General features: G+C 43.0%; 1 protein-coding gene and 1 long non-coding RNA gene across 2 annotated transcripts; both read right to left on the bottom strand.

Moving 5' to 3' along the window:
* Positions 1-557: 557 nt before the first annotated feature.
* On the bottom strand, positions 558-11,547 carry LOC115421566 (uncharacterized). The gene is made up of 3 exons (XR_003935700.1): positions 11,210-11,547; positions 1,476-1,481; positions 558-569 (listed from the first exon to the last, which is right to left on the bottom strand). It is a non-coding gene; the product is annotated as an uncharacterized LOC115421566 (long non-coding RNA).
* A 1,136-nt stretch (positions 11,548-12,683) lies between these two features.
* On the bottom strand, positions 12,684-22,955 carry LOC115420400 (uncharacterized). Its single transcript, XM_030135636.1, is given in 13 exon segments — positions 12,684-13,837; positions 13,839-16,185; positions 16,188-20,120; positions 20,472-20,571; positions 20,666-20,728; positions 20,940-21,002; positions 21,309-21,446; positions 21,541-21,774; positions 21,875-21,942; positions 22,061-22,154; positions 22,256-22,528; positions 22,620-22,720; positions 22,853-22,955. Coding segments are annotated over 13 exon segments (8,667 nt in total). The 3' UTR covers positions 12,684-12,687.
* Between the last annotated feature and the right edge of the window lie 926 nt (positions 22,956-23,881).

Below are 23,881 nucleotides of genomic sequence, written 5' to 3'. Positions count from 1 at the left end.
CAAAATCCGAAACCTGGGTACTGGAGACCGGAGTCTGGAACTGATCTTGAGCCCAGAGCCTGGAGCCTTGAACCTGGAGCCTTGAGCCTAGAGCCTGGAAGAAGAACCCGAGCCCAAAGCCTGGAGCCCAGAGCCTGGAAAAAAACCCATGCCTGGAGCCTGGAGCCCTGGGTGTGGAACCCCAAGCATGGAAATTACCCAGAGCCAGAAGCCTTGCGCCTGACAGTTGGGAGCCTGGAACTTGGAACTGACTCCATGCCCGGAGCCTGGAGCCTGGAGCCTGGAGCCTTGAGCCATGAGCCTGGAGTCTGGAGCCTGGAGTCTGCAGCCTGGAGTCTGCAGCCTGGAGCCTGGAACATGGAGACTTGAACCGAACCGGAGACTGGAGACTCGAGCATGGAACTGACCCCGAATCCAGTGTCCGTATACTGGATCGATGAGCCTGGAGCCTTGAAACTGGAACCTGGAATCTGGAGCCCGGAGCCTGGAACTGACGCCGAAGCCGGACCCTAGAGCCAAGAGCCCGAAGCCTCAAACTGATCACGAGCCTGGAAACTGGAGCCTGGGGCCTGGAGCCTGGAAGAAGACACCAAGCCCAAAGCCTGGAGCTCGGAGCCTGGAGCAAGGAACCTCGAGACTGGAACTGAACACGAGACTGGAACCTGGAGCCCGGAGCCTGGAGCTGACCCTTAGCCCAGAGCCTGGATCCTTAATTGCGGAGCCTTGACCCCGGAGCTTCGAGCTTGGAACTGACCCCGATCCCGGAACCTGGGGCCTGGAACCCGGAGCCTGGAACTGATCCACAACCCGGAGCCATGACCATTGAGCCGGAAGCTTTGAGCCAGGAGCATGGAGCCTGGCACCTGGAAGATGACCCAAAGTCCAAAGTCTGGAGCCTGGAGACATGAAATAACACCGTGCCCGGAGTCTGGAGCCCAGGGCGTGGAACCCGGAGCCTGCAACTTACCCCAAAACTGAAGCCTGGAACCTGAAGCCTGGATCCTAGAACTTTGAACCCACCCCATGCCCGGAGCCTGGAGCCTGGAGTTTGGAGCCTGGAGCCTAGAGCCCGTAGCCTTGAGCACAGAGCTTGGAGCCATGAGCCTGGAGCCTAGAGCCATGAGCCCGGAGCCTGGAGAACATAGCCTTGAGCCTGGAACTTGAAGCTTGGAGCCTAGAGCCCTGAGCCTGGAGCCCGGAGCCTGGAACTAAGACTGAGCCCGGAGCCCAGAGCCAAGAGCCAAGAGCCAAGAGCCAGGAGCCCGGAGCCAGGAGCCCTGAGCCCGGAGCCGAGAACTGACCACACGTCTGGACCTTGTAGACCGGAGCCTAGAAATGACTCCGTGCCTTGAGCCTGGAGCCCTGACCTTTGAGTGCGGAACTTAGACGTAGGAGGCTGGAACCCAGAGCCTGGAACTGACCCCGAGCCCTGAGCACGGAGCATGGAGTACGAAGCCTGGAATTGACCCTGAGACTGAAACCTGGAGCCCGGAGCCTGGAACTAGCCCTGAGCCTGGAGCCTGAAGCCTGGAGCCATGAGCCAGGAGCCCGGAGCTTGGAGTGTGGAGCCAGGAGCCCGGAGCTTGGAGCATGGAGCCTGGAGCCCGGCGCCCAAAGCATGGAGCATGGAGTCTTGAATCTGGAGCTTGCAGCACAGTGCCCAGAGCTTGGAACTGACCCCGAACCCAGAGCTTTGAGCCTGGAGCATGGAAATGACCCGAAGCCTGGAGCCTGGAAATGACCCCAATCCTTGAGCCTGGAGCCTAGAGCCTGGAGTCTGGAGCCTTTAGCCCGAGCCTTGAACTGACACCAGTCCTGGAGTCTGGAGCCCTTAGCCTGGAGCTCGTTGTCTGGAAAAGACCAAAAGCAGGGATTCTGGAGCCTGGAACTGACCCCAAGCCCGGAGCAAGGAACGCGGAGCCTGGAGCACGGAGCCTGGAGCCCGGAGCTCTGAGCCCGGAGCCTAGATTCTTGAGCCTGGAGCCTGTAATTGAGTCCGAGCTTGGAGCCCTAACCCTGACCCTGGCGTCAGCCCTAACCTGAACCCTGGAACTGAGCCTGAGCCCAGAGCCCCAACCCTGGCCCTGGCCTCAGCCCTAACCCTAAACCCTGAAACGGAGGCCGAGCCCAGAGCCCTAACCCCAGCCCTGGCCTCAGCCCTAACCCTCACCGGGCCAGAGGACATGATTTTCAGTCCCAGTGTGAAGTTTTAAGGTGGCTGATGAAGAAAGGGGGAGAGACGGGGGGGGGGGGGGGGGGGGGATGTCAGACAGTAAGTAGGCGAAATAGTCAATAAATTTTATTGATAGGGCACTTTTCACAGACACAGTCAAAAAGTTCATTACAGTGCAAAGCATAAATAAACAGTACAAATAAAATACAATTCAAATACCATTAAAACACAACAAAATACAATTACAATACATTTAAAATACGATAAATTCAGCAAGTGCAATCAGTTTGTAGAAGCCTGAGTCACACCGAAGACAGGCAAGGAGGGCACGAGTTCAGCCCCCACTGTGTGGCTGCAATGTGGGGCAGCATTCTGTCTCCACGGGACGGTTTGAAAAATGCCAGAACTCAGTGCGCAGCTTGAAGGTGGCTGGAAGGAAAAGGGGGAGGGAAGGGGAAAAGAAGAACCAGGACCAGGGTGAGAGTTCCTCCCCGAGTGTGAGGCTCTGATGTGGTGCAGCATTCTGTCCCCACTGGGGGGGTTTGAAAAAGTTCCACAACTAACTGAGCAGCTTTAAGGGGGCTGGAGAGAGGAGAGGGGGAGAGAGGGGAAAAGATTCAGACCTGGAACAAGGTTGGGTTTCCGGCTAAAGTTGAGGAGAAGCCCCGGAGGTTAAAAAAAAAGGTGTTAGCCTTACACGGGTTGTCTCATGAAAAAAATAACAAAGTTCAACATACGGTTCATGTTTTATCGTTATCCAGCTCCAGATGAGAAAAGAACTGGAGCTTAAAAAAGGGGTTAGGCTAACCTGTGTTCTGTCTCTGGAAAAATAACGATGTCCCACACCGGCTGGAAAAAAGACAGAGTCCACACCGCCCACCAGCCGTCCCGGTCTAACCCTGACAAGGGTCAGTGCGACATTTCCCAGTGTTCCTCCTCATCCATGCACACCAGTGTGCAGCTTTAAGGGGGTTGGAGGAAAGAGGGAGAGAGAGAGCAAGAGAGAGAGAAAGACAAAGAATCAGGACCATGGACAGAGTTCTTCCACTAGAGTGTGGCTGCAATGTGAGGAAGCATTCCATCTCCATGGGGCGGGTTGCGAAATGCCAGAACTAAGTGTGAAGCTTTAAGGATGCTGGAGAGAAAAGAGGGCTAGAGAGACAGAAAACAAAGTCAGACTTGACCAGGAGGAGCAGAGTTCTAACCCCTGGGTTTTGTTCGGTGCAGGGAAGCATTCCGTCTCCACTGGGGTAGTTTTAAAAATTCCAGAACTCATTGTGCAGCTTGAAGGATGCTGGGAGGAAAAGAGAAGGGGAGGGAGAAAGAAATAAAAGAGTCAGACCAGGCCAGGAGATAAGGTTTCTAGCTGCAGTAGAGGAAAAGCACCAGAGGTTTAAAAAAAAAAAAAAAAAATGGCGGTAGGCCAACTGGGGTTCTGTCTTTGAAAAAAAAAACAAAGACACAGGCTGGAAAAACTGAAAAGTCACACAGCTTCTCTTGAAATGAAACGCTCAAAAATGACACTTTTACTGGCTCTACTCAGAAAAGCAGAAAAATATTAAAAACAAGTCAGGAATAGATGGCTTTTTTGTCAAAGTCTTAACATGAAGTTCTGCTTGAGAAAAAACATCCTTGTCTCAAAGCTTTTATTTTTGTGTGAAACGCTCAAAAATTACATTTTTTCCTTCTCTACTTAGAAATGCAAGAAAACACTAAAAACACGTCAGAAAATAAGTGGTTTATGGCTGTTTGTCAACGAAAAAATGATTAGGTTCTGCTTGAGAAGTTTACATCCTAGCCTCAAAAGTGACCAAAAAAGCTTCTGCTTGCGCGAAACACTCAAAAATGACATTTTTACCAGTCTAGTCAGAAAATTGAGAAAACACTAAAACGAAGTCAGAAATAAGTGGTTTATGGCTGTTTTGTCAATGTGCTGAGGCATGTCATCAATTTCTTGCTTGAGAAAAACATCCTTGTCTCAAAATGACAAAAACAGCTTCTTATTGTGTAAAATGCTCAAAAATGACATTTTTGCTTCTTTTTCAATTCTAATCAATTTTATTTGTAAAGCCCAATATCACAACAAGGTTATCTCAAAGGGCTTTACAGAGTCAGTTGGATGTTGTACTCAGAAAAGAAGTAAAACACTAAAAATAAGTCAGAAATAAGTGGTTTATGGCTGTTTTGTCAAAGTCTTCTCAGATCATGAAGTTCTGCATGAGTCAAAACATCCTTGTCTCAAAAGTGACCAAATCAGCTTCTGCTTGCGTGAAAAGCTGAAAAATGAAATTTTTCCAATATAGTCAGATAAGTATGAAAACACTAAAAAACAAGTCAAAAATTAAAGCCGCAAGCGGCATCTAAAGGCCCTCGCCACGGGCACGTCCAGTAGAAGTATGTCCATCGTTCAGCAGGTGGAACTCTAGCACCAAATTTCAATGTCTTCTGATGAATGGGTGTAGGCCTGGAAGATCGACAACTGATTCAAATTTGAGGCAAATCTTTGTTTGTATGTCCGAACTAAAGAAAGTTTTGTATAAGTAAATCTGTAGGGGGCGCTATGCAGCTAAAAATAAATTTCTACCATTGAATGGGTGTAGGTTTGCGAGATGTACCACTGAGTCAAATTTGAGCTAAATCAGTGTTTGTATGTCCGAATTGATGCAATTTTCGTGAAGGTAAATTTGTAGGGGGCGCTAATGAGCGAAGTGGCAATTTCTTTTGATAAATGGGTGTAGGCCTGAGAGACTGACAAGTGATTCAAATTTGAGCCAAATAGGTATTCGTATGTCTAACGTGAAGTAATTTTCGTAAAGGTAAAATTGTAGGGGGCGCTATGGCACCGAATTTCAAATATTTCTGATAAATGGGTGTAGGCCTGGGAGATAGACGTCTGAGTCAAATTTGAGCAAAATCGGTGTTCGTATGTCCGAACTGAAGCAATTTTAATAAAAAAAATATTAAAAATTTTTGTAGGGGGCGCTGTAGTGCAAAATTTCAGTTTCTTTTGACAAATAGGTGTAGAAAAAATATGACGTCAGCGAAAACGCTGACTCAGCATTTTGGAAATTTCAATCCAATATGGCCGACAAAGGGTTGGTTTTGGGGCGTGGCCATAATAATATTTTTTTGTTTGTCTCCTCATGATGAATCTGTGTACATATTTTCGTGGCTCTACAACAAACTTTACGTTGGACGTGTTCCCACTGGCGTAATGCATTTCCACTTTTCAAGGGGGCGCTGCGGCAACATTTCCTTACCGACATCTACGAAACCTATAAGTAAATAAAATTTCTCGCACTTCTGAATTTTGTGCAAAATTTGGTGAGTTTTCGTAAATGTTCAAGGGGTCAAATTTGAGCTCAAAGAGCAGAAGAAGAAAAAAAAAAAATTAAAGCCGCAAGCAGCATCTAAAGGCCCTCGCCAAGGGCATGTCCAGTAGAAGTATGCTCATCGTTCAGCAGGTGGTGCTCTAGCACCAAATTTCAATGTCTTCTAATGAATGGGTGTAGGCCTGGGAGATTGACAATTGACTCAAATTTGAGACAAATCAGTGTTCGTATGTCCGAACTGAAAAAATTTTTGTATAAATAAATCTGTAGGGGGCGTTATGGAGCCAAAATTCAATTTGTTCCATTGAATGGGTGTAGGCCTGTGAGATGTACCACTGAGTCAAATTTGAGCCAAATCGGAGTTCATATGTCTGAACTGATGCAATTTTCGTGAAGGTAAATTTGTAGGGGGCGCTATTGTATGAAATGGCTTTTTCTTTTGATAAATGTGTTTAGGCCTGGGAGATTGACAACTGATTCAAATTTGAGCCAAATTGGTGTTCGTATGTCTGAAGTAAAGTAATTTTCGTAAAGGTAAAATTGTAGGGGGCGCTATAGCGTCAAATTTCAATTTTTTCTGATATATGGGTGTAGGCCTGAGAGATAGACATCTGAGTCAAATTTGAGCCAAAGTGGTGTTTGTATGTCCAAACTGAAGCAATTTTAATTAAAAAATTAAAAAAAAAACTTGTAGGGGGCGCTGTAGCGCAAAATTTCACTTTCTTCCTACAAATAGATGTAGGCCTGGGAGACAGATGTCTGAGTCAAATTTGAGCCAAATCGGTGTTCGTATCGTCAAACTGATGTCATTTTTGTAAATGTACATTTGCAGGGGGCGCTGTAGGGCGAAATTTCAATGTCTTTTAATAAATGGGTGTAGGCCTGGAAGATAGACGTCTGAGTCAAATTTGAGCCAAATCAGTGTTCGTATGTCTCAGCTGAAGCAATTTTTGTAATGGTAAATTTTCGAAGAAACTTTGCAAAGTTTGCGACGTCGTCACACAAAAACGGTGATGCCGATTCAAAAAATTCAGCTGACCTTTGATGCTCCACTTCTCTAGATACTGTACACCGACTTTGAGCTCATTTGGCAAAACACCTTAGGAGGAGATAGTTAAAATACGACGTCAGCGAAAACGCTGACTCAGCATTTTGGAAATTTCAATCCAATATGGCCGACTAAGGGTTGGTCTTGGGGTGTGGCCATAATAATATTTTTTGTTTGTCTCCTCATGATGAATCTGTGTACCGATTTTCGTGGCTCTACAACAAAGTTTACGTTGGACGTGCTCCCATTGGCGTAATGCATCTCCACTTTTCAAGGGGGCGCTGCGGCAACATTTCTTTACCGACATCTACGAAACCTATATGTAAATTAAATTTGTCGTACTTCTGAATTTTAGGCAAAATTTGGTGAGTTTTCGTAAATGTTCAGGGGGTCAAATTTGAGCTCAAAGAGCAGAAGAAAAATAAATAAATAAATAAATAAATAATAAAGAAAAATTAAAGCCGCAAGCGGCATCTAAAGGCCCTCGCCAAGGGCACATCCAGTGAAAGTATGCCCATCGTTCAGCAGGTGGCGTGCTAGCACCAAATTTCAGTTTCTTCTGATGAATGGGTGTAGGCCTGGGAGATTGACAACTGATTCAAATTTGAGGGAAATCATTGCTTGTATGTAAGGACATTTTTGTATAAGTAAATGTGTAGGGGGCACTATGCAGCTAAAATTAAATTTCTTCAATTGAATGGGTGTAGGCCTGGGAGATGTACCACTGATTCAAATTTGAGCCAAATCGGTGTTCTTATGTCCGAATTGATGCAATTTTCGTGAAGGTAAATTTGTAGGGGGCGCTATTGAGCGAAATGGCAATTTCTTCTGATAAATGGGTGTAGGCCTGGGAGATTGACAACTGATTCAAATTTGAGCCAAATTGGTGTTCGTATATCTGAAGTGAAGTTATTTTCGTAAAGGTAAATTTGTAGGGGGCGCTATGGCACCAAATTTCAAATTTTTCTGATAAATGGGTGTAGGCCTAGGAGATAGACATCTGAGTCAAATTTGAGCCAAATCGGTGTTCGTATGTCCGAACTGAAGAAATTTTAATAAAAAAAATATTTAAAAATTTTGTAGGGGGCGCTGTAGTGCAAAATTTCAGTTTCTTTTGATAAATAGGTGTAGGCCTGGGAGACAGATGTCTGAGTCAAATTTGAGCAAAATCGGTGTCCGTATGTCCGAACTGATGTCATTTTTGTAAATGTACATTGTAGGGGGCGCTATAGTGCGAAATTCCAATTTCTTTTAGTAAATGGGTGTAGGCCTGGGAGATGGACGTCTGAGTCAAATTTCAGCCAAATCGGTGTTTGTATGTCTGAGCTGAAGCAATTTTTGTGATGGCAAATTTTTGAAAAAACTTTGCAAAGTTTGCAACCTCGTCGCACAAAAACGGTTACAATGATTCAAAAAATTCGGCTAACTTTTGATGCCCCACTTGTCTAGATACTGTACACCGATTTTGAGCTCATTTGGCCAAACGGCTTAGTAGGAGATAGTTAAAATACAACTTCAGCGAAAACGCTGACTCAGCATTTTGGAAATTTCAATCCAATATGGCCGACTAAGGGTTGGTTTAGGGGCGTGGCCATAATAACATTTTTTGTTTGTCTCATCATGATGAATCTGTGTACTGATTTTCGTGGCTCTATGACAAACTTTATGTTGGACGTGCTCCCATTGGCGCAATGCATTTCCACTTTTCAAGGGGGCGCTGCAGCAACATTTCCTTACCGACATCTACAAAACCTATATGTAAATGCAATTTCTCACATTTCTGAATTTTGTGCAAGTTGTGGTGAGTTTTCCTAAATGTTAAGGGGGTCAAAATTGAGCTCAAAGCGCAAGAGAAAGAAAAATAAGACAAATTAAAGCTGCAAGCAGCATTGGGCGGGACCTCGCACCGGGCGATCCGCCTCCCCCGCGATCCGCCACCCGTGACTGTCAACGCCTCAGCTCCACTCACACCTGTCCGTCCCCATACCAGTTCCCATCCTTTAGTGTCTGTCCTTCTTACATCTGTACAGAACACCAGTGACCCTCTGCTGAAACCACCATCACCTTTAAAATGAGACTTTTATTTTGGAAACCCTACTGTGTGTATGTGCATTTGTTTTTAATGTGAGAGAAAGAATCAGTTTGAAAAATGAATTGAAATTGTATGAATAAGTGAGTATAAAAGTGATGATTTACCACATTTAAGGCTTTTATTTTGGAAAAACCCTATTGTGTTAGGATGTGTGTCTGTGAGAAAGAGTACTTTTGAATGAAGAAACATTGTACAAACAGTTGAGTGTTTGGTCATAAAAATGAAAAGAAGTTATGTAATAGACATTTTGTATTATTCTTAATTTTGGTTTTATTTTGAAAAAATGTACTCCGTGTACTTTTGAATGTGTGCAAAATTTCCAATATCCACAATACAATGCAGTAAAACCTGTTTTAAAATAAAATAAAAAAAAAAAAAGTTTTGGATTACCTGGGACTTGAACCGGGGTCCTTCGGCTCCATAGGCAGCTACATGAACCACTGCACTACAGAGAGACATGTGAAAATGTGCACCAGCAAGACTTTTATAGGGATTTTGCCATTTGGAAAAGTGAAACTAAACAGTCTTCAAAAAATCGCTATAATTCCATAACCGTAGGTCGTATCTGAAAAATTCTTTCACTTTTGGATTCTGCAGACTTGTGGGAATTCAATGAGGTCTAACTTTTATGTCAAAACTCTGAAATGAATAAGCAGTAATTGCAGAAACGTAGAGTAACTTTCAAAGGCAGATTGCCAACTTCCTGTTGGAGTTAGCTCATGAGTGTCAGTGTATGATTTGTCGCGCTCAATCAGACCAACATTTTGGCATTTGTTTCATGTTTCTGTGACATTCCTACTGGCTGCTAGGGCAGATTTTGTGTGTTTTTTAGTACATAGGTGGCGCTACAGAGTCCATTTTGGCACCCAAGGGGTTAATTTTTGATATTGTATGAAAGTGTTCACCAGCCATGACATACATGGCAAATTTGGTGAGTTTTGGAGCATGTTAAGGGGGTCAAATGGCAGTCTAAAGTGGAAAAAGTATGAAAATAAAAGAATTGTTATAAATCAACAACCGTACATCCTATCTCAAAAATTTTTGCATGTGAGCATTGTGTTGAGTCCCATGAACGTGTAGATATGTCACATGTGGGGAAAAACTGCAAAGTGAAAAATGAGTTCCAAACATCACAACTTTGCGGGCTTGTAAAAAAAAAACTAAGACAGTTCCGGAAAAAGTGAGAGATCACTTTTTTGAGGAGGTTTCACTCTATCTTTTGATGCTATTTAGAAGTCAATATGACAAACGGTGTCATCGGAGTTAGTTTTAGAAATTTTATTTTGAAAGGCATATTGCGAACTTCCTGTTGGAGTTAGGTCATAAGTGTCAGTGGATGATTTGTAGTGCTTCATCCAACAAGAATTTTGGCACTGGTTTCATGTCTGTACGACATTCCTAGTGGCCACTAGGGCTTTTCCCATTTTTTTCACATAGGTGGCGCTAGAGAGGCCATTTTGGCACCTATGGGGTTAATTTTTACATTTTATCAAATTTTTCGCCAGGCCTGACATGTGTGCCAAATTTGGTGAGTTTTTGAGCATGTTTAGGGGGGCAAATTCCAGTTTAAAGCGTCACGGAAAAATAATAATAATAATAATAATAATAATTAAAGCTGCAAGCAGCATTGGGCGGGACCTCGCACCGGGTGTTCCGCCTTCCCTCACCGTCGACACCTCAGCTCCGCCGACCCCTAAAGTCCAAGCCAAGCCCCACTCAGCAACATATTAAACCCCATAAGCACTCCCTGTACATGATGGATGTGATGATGAAAATGTGAGTGTGGCATGTGGCCTGGTTAAGGTTTGATTGACATGTTGGATGTATTACATTTGTACATATAGCCTCATTTTTAGACAACACAGTGTTACCCAGTAAACTATTTTTGCTTACTACAGAAACTACAGTACCACCTTAACCAAAATATCAGAAACACCACTTTATAGTTAAGAATTTATTCAGAATCAAGTCATATCTATCATCATTTTACATATATGTAGCTGTATTAATTTAAAAAAAAAAAAACCTGACAAAACATCTTTTACAATTTTGCATTTTGTTTAAGAAGCGCCAAACACTACATTTACAAATGCTAAATCTGTATTAAATTAATGTCTTTTCTGTGCAGTAGGGAAGGTTAAAAATTCCAACATTCACTGTAAACATGTAATGTTCTGAACACAAACTACTGTGAATAGGGTTCATCTAAACTACTGCTAACTGCTGCTATATAATATTACACATAAAAAAATATCAAGTAAAAAAAAAATCACTTTAAACATATCACAGACAACACTTTAGAGTTAACAAGCATTTATTTCTAATTAATTAATTAATTTTTATTTTTTTTTTCTCTTTATGGGCTCAGCTGGTTGACAGGCAGCTATCTGTACCAATAAGGCAGCAGCTGACACCAACTGTACTCCCAGTCATCATTGCCCATTTTTCTAACACCTTTGCTTGTGTATCCTCTTTTATTTGGACATTTTAACAGGGAGTACTAATGAATTTAACTACCATAAAAAATACATATCAAAAATACTTGCGGATCACAGAGTTGAGACGTTATATACAGGAACAAACCTCGGAGAGAAAAAACATAATTAGTTCTGGCACACAGGAGGAGATACATGTTTTTATAATGCAATTTTGTCCTGTTCAACACCACTGGTACACACAATGAGAGGTGTGTGTACCTTTTGGTGCCACAACAGATTTGCTCTTAGTTCATGAACAGTACATCAATCTTAAATCAGAAAGTGCACCGTTAACAATGAACTTCAACCTGAGAAAAAAAAAAACATATACATACAAACAACACATTCAAAGAATACATACAAACTTAACAGTTACAGCACAGACCAACCGTTCACATATGGCAGAACCCAAAAACAACTACTTACAGTGGTGACGCATGATTATCAATACAACAATATCTATGTCCTTTGCATAATGCACACTATTTAACAGGATAATAAATATGCATAAATACCTGATATAAAAAACCATCAATAAATATACTGTCCCAACATGCATACAATAAAACCACAAAAACAACTCCACAACCTAGTTGGACAGATTTACACATTTAAAAAAACAACAAAGCAATATGTACATAGTCATTTTTGTCTTAAAACCCTATATATAAAAAACTACTACACCTACTCATAAACGACTGCAACAATAACAACAACAACCACCAGATCTAAGTTTATGTCTCTTGTTTGCATCAAGCTCATTAATTAAGAAGAGACTGGTAACATTTTGCCAGAATAAATACCGATAAATACCAGATATAAAAAACCATCAATAAATATACTGTCCCAACACGCATACAATAAACCACAAAAACAACTATACACCCAAGTTGGACAGATTTACACATTTAAGAAACAACAAAGCAATATGTACATAGTCATTTGTGTCTTAAAACCCTATATATAAAAAACAACTAAACCTACTCATAAACAACTGCAACAATCATCATGCACATTATTTTACAAGAGAATGGCAACATTTTGCCAGAATAAATACCAATAAATACCTGATATAAATAACCATCAATAAATGTACTGTCCCAACACGCATCCAATAAACCACAAAAACACCTACACAACCTAGTTGGACAGATTTACACATTTAAGAAACAACAAAGCAATATGCACATAGTCATTTTATTCTAAAAACCATATATATAAAAAACTACACCTACTCATAAACGACTGCAACAATAACAACAACAACCAGATCTAAGTTTATGTCTCTTGCTTGCATCAAGCTCATTAATTAACAAGAGACTGGCAACATTTTGCCAGAATAAATAGCGACAAATACCAGATATAAAAAACCATCAAATATACTGTCCCTACACAAACACAAACCACACAACCTAGCTGGACAGACTTACACATTTAAAATGCAACAAATTAATATATACACATGCTATAAGTCAGTTTCCTCTTACAACCCATAAAAAAAATAATCAATTACACCTACTCAAACTGTAAAAACATGATCAACCATAACAACCATCAGACCTAATCTACTCTACATCGGACTCGTCATCGAAAAAACCCTCTAAATCTTCAAACTCCTCTGCAAACAGCAAATCTACATCTTCTAATAAATCCTGATCTTTAACACGAAAACCACACCAGATGGCTTCGTGATCACTAAAGTACGCAGATATCACTGTACAATCCACATCATACCGTGTTGTTTTGACATAAACGTGGTCAATCAGTGTCCCCTTCTCTGTTGTCTCTTGCGTTACATGCTGAATATATCCTTTTTGGCCCATAAATTTACAAATTGATGGTCTTTTCAAAATGTCGTCATTAAAATCCCCCATTATAACAATTGTGTTACTGATTGGATTCAACCAATCTAGTAACTTCCCCAGATTCTGTTTGAATAATGAATTTGGATAACACGGTGGACGATAAATTACTGCCATCACGATGTTCAATTTGCTACACAGGCACACCAAACACTCCAAATTCAAATCGGGCACCTGCAGAATCTCACAGTCCAAATCACCTGCTGTATACAAGCCTACTCCACCATGTTCTAGGTCCCTAAGCTCAGACAATTTGGGGTTACTACTGCTGTAACACAAGGCTCGAGGACGACTGTGGAAAATGTAACCGTCAATGTCAACACTGCCTGTTGAGGATTGTGCACTGAGCCACGTCTCTGTCACAGCAATACAGTTAGGCTGTAAATGCTGTGTGCAAGACACCAAATGGGACAGGTGGCGACTTAAATTTTGAACGTTCATTAAATACACAGAGAAACTGTGTGTATTTAATGAAGGCTGTGGCTGCTCAATCAGAAATGGAGGCATGCTATCCAAGGCCTCCTTTATGGTGTCCTTGCAGTAAATGGCCTTCTCTTTAAAATCCCTGATGACGAGTCCAGACAAAGCCCTGACACGACTAAGCGCTACATACGCCTGCCCAGGTGCAAACACCTTATCGAACGAAACAACGGCCTCATCTACAGTCAAACCCTGCACTTTATGTACAGTACAAGCCCACGCTAGCCTAAGAGGAAACTGACGACGCAGACCACCCCGTGCAGTGGCCGACTCCTGAACGGGATCAATGGCAGTAGAATTACAGCATTCTACTGCAGCATGTGAACGTTGCTTTCTCCTCTGTGAGCCAATTTTTTCATCATCAAATTTAACAAACTGTGAGAGGGAAACCTTTGTCCTGTCCAAACTCAATATGAGTAACAGTTCCACATGCTCCATTGACCAGACCGTCTACAACGTCAATGTTTCTGCAAAGCATTACACGTGCGTTCCGAGCCAAACACAATTTCTCGGGTAAACACGTGTACGATGCTCTGCTGTGATGCCCTACCATCTCCTCTAATTTGCCCGTTTTCTTACTGTTCATAAAATCTTGAGCCTCTATAGTGGTATAATCTGGACAAGTTGCAAACAACCGTTTAAGATTATGCTCACTGGTTTGCATATTAGTTGGAAAGATATGCAAAGCCGAGGTCTCTTCCCCTGTCTCACGGGACTTTAAAAGCGCAACGTCACTATTCAATAAGGGGGTTTTCTTCGAACACACTCTCAATCTATTCAGCAGCTCAGCAAAAACACTATCCTTCTGCCTAACGACTGCTGTGAGCTCCACCTTACTAAAATGACACCACAGGTCCACACCCACCTGACTGGTGTACAGAGGCCTCCCTTTAACGGGTGGCAACTGATAAAAGTCCCCTACAGCTATGACACTAACTTTACCAAAAGGGGAAAAGTCGCCCGACTGCTTAATCTGCCTCAACCGGCAATGCACATAAGCCAACAGATTGTGATCTACCATGCTGATCTCGTCGATGATTAGAATTTGGAGGTGACTCAATTGAGCTCTCAAAGAGTTTAGCTTATCTTCACCCAAAGGAATGTAAGGTAAGCTAACCTGTTTACCAATACTCAATGCGTGATGAATTGTTACTGCATTTAAATTATATGCAGCTACGCCTGTGGGAGCTGTTAACAAAACAGAAATAGCATCTGGTCGATCACAAAGTGTTGACAGCAGTCTCCCTGCCTCATATTGGATAGCTCTGATTAAATGACTTTTCCCCGTCCCTGCGCCACCTGTCAAAAACACATGCAAAGGCTCAGGGTTTTTACCCATCACCTTATCTAAACACCACTTCCTAATCCTATCAAAAACAGCCTTCTGCGTATCATTCAGAGAATGAATCAAGGCTAAACCCTCAGTCCTAGACAAAATGGTGGTGTTTTTCTCAAACTGAGCTACCTGTCTACCACCAACAAACAAATCGGGGACATTTTCTTCAGATTCTACCAACTGCTCATCCTGTATCTCCGCCTGCTGCTGCTGCTGCTGTCTGTCCTCTAAGCATTCTAAACGTTCGACTTCCTGCTCAGGACAAAGCTCCCCCCACACATCTTCATCAACACCATTTAACTTCTCCACAATTTCCTGAGCGCGCTCTAAATGAGGACAGTCCACTTCAAACTTGGCCCTATTCTCATCGACGACATCCTGCACCAAACGCACGGAGCCGTCAGCCAACGTCACCTGCCCTTCCTCATAGAACTGTTTGAAGAGCGCAAAGCCTTCGGGCTTGAGCTCTGAATCAGCTCTATAAGGAAGGAACAACTGCAACAGACTCTGAAAGTGGGCTTCCTCCTGTTTTTCTAAATCAAAACGCATGTACCGCACAACCGCAAACTGAGATCGTGTTCTCCTCAAGATGAATCCCAAACCGCCTTTCAATTGAATTTGGTTTGGAGATTTTTCATTCTTGGTGAGAACACGATACTCCGACACAAAAGTACAAATGCACATGTCGTCAAACACATCACCATCGGGCCTATTCCTGTATCTATCTACGATGCTAGTCATCCACATATCCTCTGACCCAATACCATGAGAGGATGCCCTTTGCAACAAAACACCGAGGGGCAAACTCATTTTCACAATGTTGTTCCCTGTTGGAACGAACACAACCTTCCTGGAACACTCCTTCAAATGCATGTTCGTTAGCCTATACACCGCCTCCTGAGCACAGACATCTCTGTTGTGTAAATATACACTGCCGAGCTTTTTCATAGCATCTCTAGCAGAGAGATTTCCTTGTTTTGATGCTTCTTTTTGGGCATTGCTCAATAACAGGCCAATTTCTCTCTCTGCTTTCGTAATATACGATACGATGTATATGATGACTGCGTAGGCGTCGGTGACGAAGCTAATGTCCATGTTAGCATTCCAGCACTTAAGCAAATTCTTGTTATATTGATTAATCCAAGTTTCATTTACCCCTCGTCGATAAACCACCCTATTCTTTTTCTCCAACCGCCTATAAGCCATCTCAAAGATTGCCTGGTTAATGCCCACACTGGCAAACAACTGTTCTACACTAGCAAAAGGCTCTTCCCTCTCCATGGCATTTTTAACTCTAGTCAGAATGGACTGAGCTAGCTCCTTAGGCATCTTCTTATCTAAATCCTCCCGACACGTGCACAATGGCTTGTCATTTGAATCTGTGCACAACGGCATTCCTCGATTTTGCAGAAGAATGTGCGTGCAGAAACTGGTTTTGGAAAATTAAAACGACATTGCGTTTTGTTTTTCTTACACGACTTTGAATGTCTCTTCGAATGTGTCTGAACTGATGACACGATGTCCAATAGCGTGTCATCGTCTGAGGGTAGCTCACATGTAATATACTGGTCAATGAACTCTGCAACCTCTTCATCTGTGTTTTTGTAAATTTGGGGAGCTCCCTCGATCCAGAACAGCGCATGAACATGGGGAGACCCCCGCTGTTGGAATTCTATCCTATAAAAGTAATCAACAATCTTGCCAATTGGTTGAGCAGGAGACATGAGAACTTCATTCAAAAAACAGTGCCATCTGTAATTGAACATCTGCGCAGCTGTAACTGGGTTGCGACGCAACAACTCACACCTATCGGCCCACTCTAAATCCTCTACCGTCTGCCTTCTGCCTTCCTGTTTCAGGATGCTGGCAAGGAGATTCTGCCAGCGCAGATCTGCAGACGAAAACGACGCAAAAAACGTAGGAATACCTAACTGTCTCACGGACGCAATGAGATCCTTTTGCACAGAAGACCAAAAGGCTGGCGTTCCACGTATGGGCCGAAGGAACCGATAACCGTCGTCAAACTCCAAAAACTGCTTCAAAGACTTCTCGTCTTGAAGCATGCTCACACTGATCCTCTGAGACTTCTGACCTCCTTTACCCTTACGCATCGCAACAGAAACACTCGACACAACCTGATCCATTTCAGACATATACTGACTATAAAAAATATACTCAACATTCCGTGCAAAACGGCCGTCGGCATGCATGATCCTATTATTAAAATAACGCGACAATGTTAAATGATGCATGCGACTATCATGGAAGGTCTTAGTACTCAGAGGAAACAACACCGGGAAACACTTTGCTTCATTCAAATGGTCAGAAAGCATCCTAACTGGACTGTTTCCCTCTGCAGGCGCTATACTCACAATATCCTCAAAATACTGGTCTAAACTTTCTTGCCCGATGTCTACAGGAAATAAGCAAGTGTCCTGAAACATGCAGTGCTGTTGTCTATCATGTAACAGTTCATCTTGCACTATGTCTGCTGATTCCTCATCTACATCATCAACATTTGCTGCAACATCCTCAGCCTGGCTAACCTCACCCTCTCCAACAACCTGCTCAACCTGAGAAGACTGAACCTGAACATCCTCATCCTCAGGTTCAGGCTCTTCTTGCTCACCATCTGCCTGCCTACAAAACTCATTTATCCACTCCTCGTTAAATTCAATGTCTTTATACAATGCATTTGTCCTCTTCAAATATTCTAGCGCCCGCCTTACACGCAATGTATCAACAAACTGATACTCGTAGTGACCTTTATAGGTCAGTTTACGTTTCAACTTAACCTGAAGCAGAGACCCCTCCATACTGGACCGCGGCAAGACATTGGTGGTCTGTACAATGTTGGCCGGAACACATGTTACAGGCCCATGTACACCATTCTGACCACCTTTAGGCAACGCTAACATCTTCATAAATGGGATGTGTAAAGCTATCAGGTGCTGCTCTAAGCTATTTAGACATCCCAGTTCTGAAGGAATGGGGTCTAGATCGAGGTTATTTCTCCATGATTCAGCTGGGACTTCACCTTTACTAATCTTATTATGACACGTATAACAAATCCACAGCTGACCTCTACACGCAGCTAAGTGACAGGGCTCAACACAACTCTCATCACAACTATGCAAATAATGCTCACTAATGCAATTATCTGCAATGCCAGCTGTTGCTACACTCGCGGCATAAACTTCCCTGTCACATGTCAGCACCTGAGATTTGAACATCAGCCTATGACAAACACAGCACACAAAATCTGGTCCATCCCTGACCTTTTCTAAAAAGTGCTCCATAACCAAACCAAAATCTACTGACCTCTCGAGCCTCTGCTTCCGACTCAACCTGACGCGAGCAATAACGTGCTGCCTATATTTACAATTACTGCGATAATATCGTTTGACATTTTGCCTTACCTTCTGTCTATGGTTAACATTGTCTCTGAATTTCTGTACACTCATTGCCTTAACCCTGTCCCTATGTTGACTATCATCTCTGTATTTCTCCACACTCATTGTTTTAACTCTGTCCCTATGTTGACTATCATCTCTGTATTTCTCCACACTCATTGTTTTAACTCTGTCCCTATGTTGACTATCATCTCTGTATTTCTCCACACTCATTGTTTTAACTCTGTCCCTATGTTGACTATCATCTCTGTATTTCTCCACACTCATTGTTTTAACTCCGTCCCTATGTTGACTATTATCTCTGTATTTCTCCACGCTCATTGCTTTAAGTCTGTCCTTATGCTGACTGTCATCCCTGTATTTCAATATACTCCGCGATATATTCTTCTCCTTGAACATCACATTCTTCCTGTACATCTCTCTAAAGTATAACTTATGTCTTTCTCTGTGTGACACACATTTCTCAGACTGATTTTGCTTCTGCCTCAAATACTTGGACTTCACATTGCTACTACTAGTACTACTATCATAACTCGCACCACGACCATCTACAACCTCAACATAATCTCTGTCTGAGCATACGTTGTCAATGACATTTATCACTGTTGACCTGGTACTGTAGCTTGTCTCCTCACCAACTGTACAGTACCCATAACAACCCTGCTGCCCAGGCTTACACACACATACCACAGACTCAAAATGCTCCCCCCTGACATTTTCCAAGTAAATGCAGTCTGATGACAAACACTTACTTCTACAACTATACTTTAACCAACGCCCATCAAGAAATGTACACACACCAACTCCTAACCAATCTGCAGTGGCCTGGATTTCCACCTCTGTGGCCCAAGTGTTTACATACTTCATTCTGGACTGTTTAACATACTCCGAAACAGACAAATAACCAGTCCTCAAAAGACTCTGATACCTATCAGCATTACGCTGCAACTCACTACAAACAGCCAGCCTAATCCTGCGATGGTTCTTCTGCGAACCACTAACAGCCTGAGACACAGCTCTGAAGAAGCAGTTCCCATCTGGAACTATCTTCTCGTTTCTACAGGGAACACCTAAATACCCGGCCTCTCTACACACCAGACCACCGACTTTCATAAAATCTATATTTAACTGACTACACAGAGACTGACACACATCTACACCGAGGGGACGGAAGACCAGCTCTACATTCCTAACTGCATTGACAAACTCTACATCAGACTTGACTGCAGTTCTATCTAAACACTTTGATTTCTTCGACACACAAGTGCGCGAAACAATTTTGCGCTTTCTACTATCAGTAACTGTGAATTCCGTTTCTGAGCCACTGCTAACGTCAGCGGAAAAGGTGAGAACAGAAATGCCAGACACCGCTGGGCTCACTTCTACACCAGCCCCACTCTCAGATACAGAGGGGGCTGCACAAACAAAGACCTCACTAAACCCTGGTGCTGTAGCAGAGCTCATCTCAGCGGCGCAACTCTCTACAGAAACACCTGACACTGCTGGGCCCACAATGCTACTAATACTAATGGCAGACAGCTCAAACAGCTTCTCACCTGAAGTGAGACTGTCTGTCAAACGACAAATATACTGATGCAGGTCATCCAGACACGAAAAATGTAGAACTACACTGGTACCGTCACCATGTACCAGGCCACAGCTACTGCGAGAGTGACTGTCGACCACAGCAAACTGTCCATCCTCACAGATGATGGCAGACGTATTACCACAAAGTGTCAGCAGACAAGTGCTGTACTGACTAAAAATTCTCTCCAAACCATTCTGCAGACTAACGTACACCCCAACGTCAATCCATTCACCTGATGCAACACCTACCTCACCTGACCATGTGTCACCACAACTTACACTAAACTCTGGCCTATCTACTGGAAAAACCTTGGGAAGATCTGGAACAGACAACAGATTAGACATGTGGCTGAAGAGGTTTTTGTTACGCAAATCGCAATACAATTTATCACCTTCAACCAACACGCGATCCAGATCGAGTCTCTCCCACGAGAACACGCTTTTCACCATGTGTCTAGCTATGCTGACTAAGGCAATGGCCATACACTGCACTCCTCTATACAAAAACCTAGAGTCTCCCTGGTGAAAAGATCCACGCACAACCTTTACTAACCTAATCCCTTCATGATCCCTCCTGGTCACTGCCACGTGATCACAGTCAGACAGAGCTGCACTAACATGAGGGACACAGACAGAAGGAACAGTAACTAAAGGAACAGAAACACACTTACCTTTGCTGATCTTCTGTGGCACCTGAGCTCCCTCCTGGACAGCGGACTGGTCCCTCACAACCTCTGGGACCGGACTGACCACTGGCATCTCCGCCTCCCCCTGACACAATGTATAAATAGTGTTTTATCTACTAAACTCATCAGTAGAAGAAATAATGCTGCTACCAATAATAAATAAGTAAAATTATACAGACCTTGACCAACACTGTTCTGGGCTGGGAGGCAACCACATGGGCAGGTGAAGGTGATGACCGCACCTATAAAGTAGAATTACAGAACAATGTTAAATCAACATAGTCACTTGTTTGAGGTGAGTGTTATCAAAATATACAAAAAACAGACATACAAATGCATGCAGTTTTACATTTTAACATTGCTGTCCATTCACACAATTCTTTCAAATGAATACATTATATGTTTAACTTGTTTTTACAAATTCCACACCAGCATAAAAATCAAAATATCTACCTGCCGCTTCCGTCCGGCATGCCTGGTGGCAACACCTCTCACTCGATGCTTCCCAGGGGAAGCCTAAACAAATAAAAGATGAACATTTGTAGAGTCTGTCTTTTAACATATGAAAATGTACAATAACACAACCAAACAATTACTCAGTTCAATGCATTGTTTTAACTTTTTCAAACACACAAACCTAATCAAAGTACCAATTGTAAAAAAAAAAAAATATATGTTATAGACCACACACATGAAGGTGAGAGGCAAAAAGTTAAATTAGCAGGGGAGGAGCAAACACTCAGATATTTACAAATGATAATGTACCACTGTGTTTGTGTGTAACAGTAACAATAAATAAGAAGGAAAATATTTTAACATTACCTGGCCGGATGGTGGAACAGCAATGCCGTCAGACCCAGTGGAAGGAGCGAACTGCTCCATAGCATCCAACATAGCACTGCTGAACCACAACGCGTTGGAAGGGATGGGATCAGACTGTTGCACCAGCGGTGTTGCAGCCTTCAAAACAGAAAAAATGAGTTAGTTATATGCTGGAGTTTTATTTTACACATTCAAAATGACAACCAGGAAGTGACTCAGAGCCAAATATTACCTTTCCCTCCTGTCCAACCACAGTCCACCCCCGGGGGTGCCTCCGACGGGGCAGGGGCTCTGGTCCAGTCACCACCACCCTGGGAGCCACTCGAGGACTGGGTGACGTCCGGGGATGGGGGGGCGTCTGAGGAGAGGCGGTAGGCTCCGATGGAGGGGGTGCAAGCTGAGTGAAGGCAGCATCACACAACAGGTCCACCAGGATGGGCATGCCATCGGTGTCACTGAGGTGAACCTAGAAAACAGTCAAACACAGAACACATTGACTCTATGCATGTATGAAATACCACAGAAAAACAGAAATTGGGTGTAATAATGAGAGATTCTGTACTCACGCCATCAGGGCACCAAAGGCTCAGCCGGTTCACTGACAGGTGGTCCGCCACAGCCACGTATGGGAGACCTAACACATAAAAGAAAAATGTCATGAGTTCTGCTGTTATTTACACACAATAAATTTTTATGTTGAATTATACATTCCAACAAATATGCCTGTGAACAGGACCAAAGCTTCAACATACCCATGCGTGCTGCCACCCGGTGGTACTCCTGACGGAGCAGCTCTTGCAGGTCCAGGGGGATGTTCAGCCGTGAAGGGAAGTCCAAAACAAACACCTACAGAAAGACATTTTAGCATTAAAAAACAAAACAAAACAAAAAAAAAAACACACCGCCTGCTTCAAACAAATACAAGAGAACTTGTAAAACAAACACACCTTGGGCCAGCGGCTGCGGACCGTCGTCAGAAGCGCGTCGAAGTCCACCGCTGCCTCACCGATAGTACGACTACCTGTGAGGTTGTTGCTCGGTGCGCAGACACAAACGAGGTCAGGGGTCCAGGGGACGGTCAGGTGTCTCACCTCCATCCTAAGGTCAGCTGCTACTCCACCTGGAACAGAGAGAAAAGAAAAACAGAAAGGCAGCTCCGGGATGGCGACGTCCTCATCGACCACGGCCCTCAGGTGGGAGTCTCCAACGACGAACACGATCTGAAACAACAGACACGCCACTTTAGAACAGACACACCAACCATAACTCATAATAAACAGCATTGTCTTTCGAAAATAAAAAACATGATACCTTCTTCTCCAGGTGTCTTGGAGGGACCAACTTCACCTGACGGCCGGTCAGGTGGGAAGTTGGCCATCTCCTCACTGGGTGACGGCTGCCAGTGCCACGCCCTGTATAATCAACATAAAAGACTGGAGTTTAAATATGTACTTAGAATACATAGAAAGGCTCAGAATAAGGAATTTTAAAAAATGAATATTTTAAATAACAATAAAAAATTTAAAAAACTGGTTGACACATACGGGGAACAAACTCAGGGACGGGTGGCTGGGGGGTCCAATCCAGCTGCTCTGCCCTCATCTTCTTCATGGCCAGGGCCCGCCTGTGGCCCTTGGCACGCGGCATCTAAAAAAAAAAAAACGCAGACAAATCAAATTCAACCATCACAGGTAAAACACATAAATCACAGTGAAATTTTCCACACATACTCACAAAAAAACTACAGCCAGCTTTTGACCTCAGCAATCCAATAAATGTTCAAACTCACCTTTGCACGAATATTAAGAACTCTACAACAAACGTGCATCTGTGTGTGTGTGTGTCTAGGTGTGTTTTATGTGTCGTTCAAGTCTAAGTTTGTGTACAAATCTGTAGTTTGTAAATTGGATGGATGTATGAAAATGTAACGGGGTAGTGTGAAGGAATCTGAACGTTGAAGAATCTCAGGTCAGAGGCAAATCTTCAACTTGGAATTAAAGAATACATATTTGTGTTCAACAATGAAAACAGTCACAAAACTTTGATAAGTTAACTACAATCCTTTTCTTCACCAATCACAGAAAACAGGTAGCATAACACAACTCAGCCTAACCTGTCAATATGAGGGAAATATAAACAGACAGATTCACTCAACAATGCAAAAAACCCCCAAAAACAAACAAAAAAAACAAACAAACAAACAGGGAAATTACTTCAGAGACATCAATTTATATCAGCATGACATGACTTGACTACTGCTACTAAACATTAGCTGCACATTGTTTTACTTCAACAACAACCCCTAATCTATGATTGTTAGAATCTGTGCAACAGAATATATACTGGAAAAATAGTCAACAAAATCTGATGTAAAGCTGTAATAAATTGTTTAACTTTTACTGACATGAAGAAAGAGTACCATTCCCATTACAAGACTAGGCTAACCAGTAACCAAGCATCCTCATTGAGTATATTGTCATTAGGAAGAAAATGGCCAACATGACATTAAACAGTGTATCCACATAGGCTGAAAAACAGAACAGGCAAAAGGTGCTGACACTTTCGCTAATTTA

Source organism: Sphaeramia orbicularis, chromosome 6 (genome assembly GCF_902148855.1).
Source record: "Sphaeramia orbicularis chromosome 6, fSphaOr1.1, whole genome shotgun sequence".
NCBI lineage: Eukaryota > Metazoa > Chordata > Actinopteri > Kurtiformes > Apogonidae > Sphaeramia > Sphaeramia orbicularis.
Note: the sequence above shows the minus strand (reverse complement) of the source record. Positions and strands in the feature narration are given on the sequence as shown.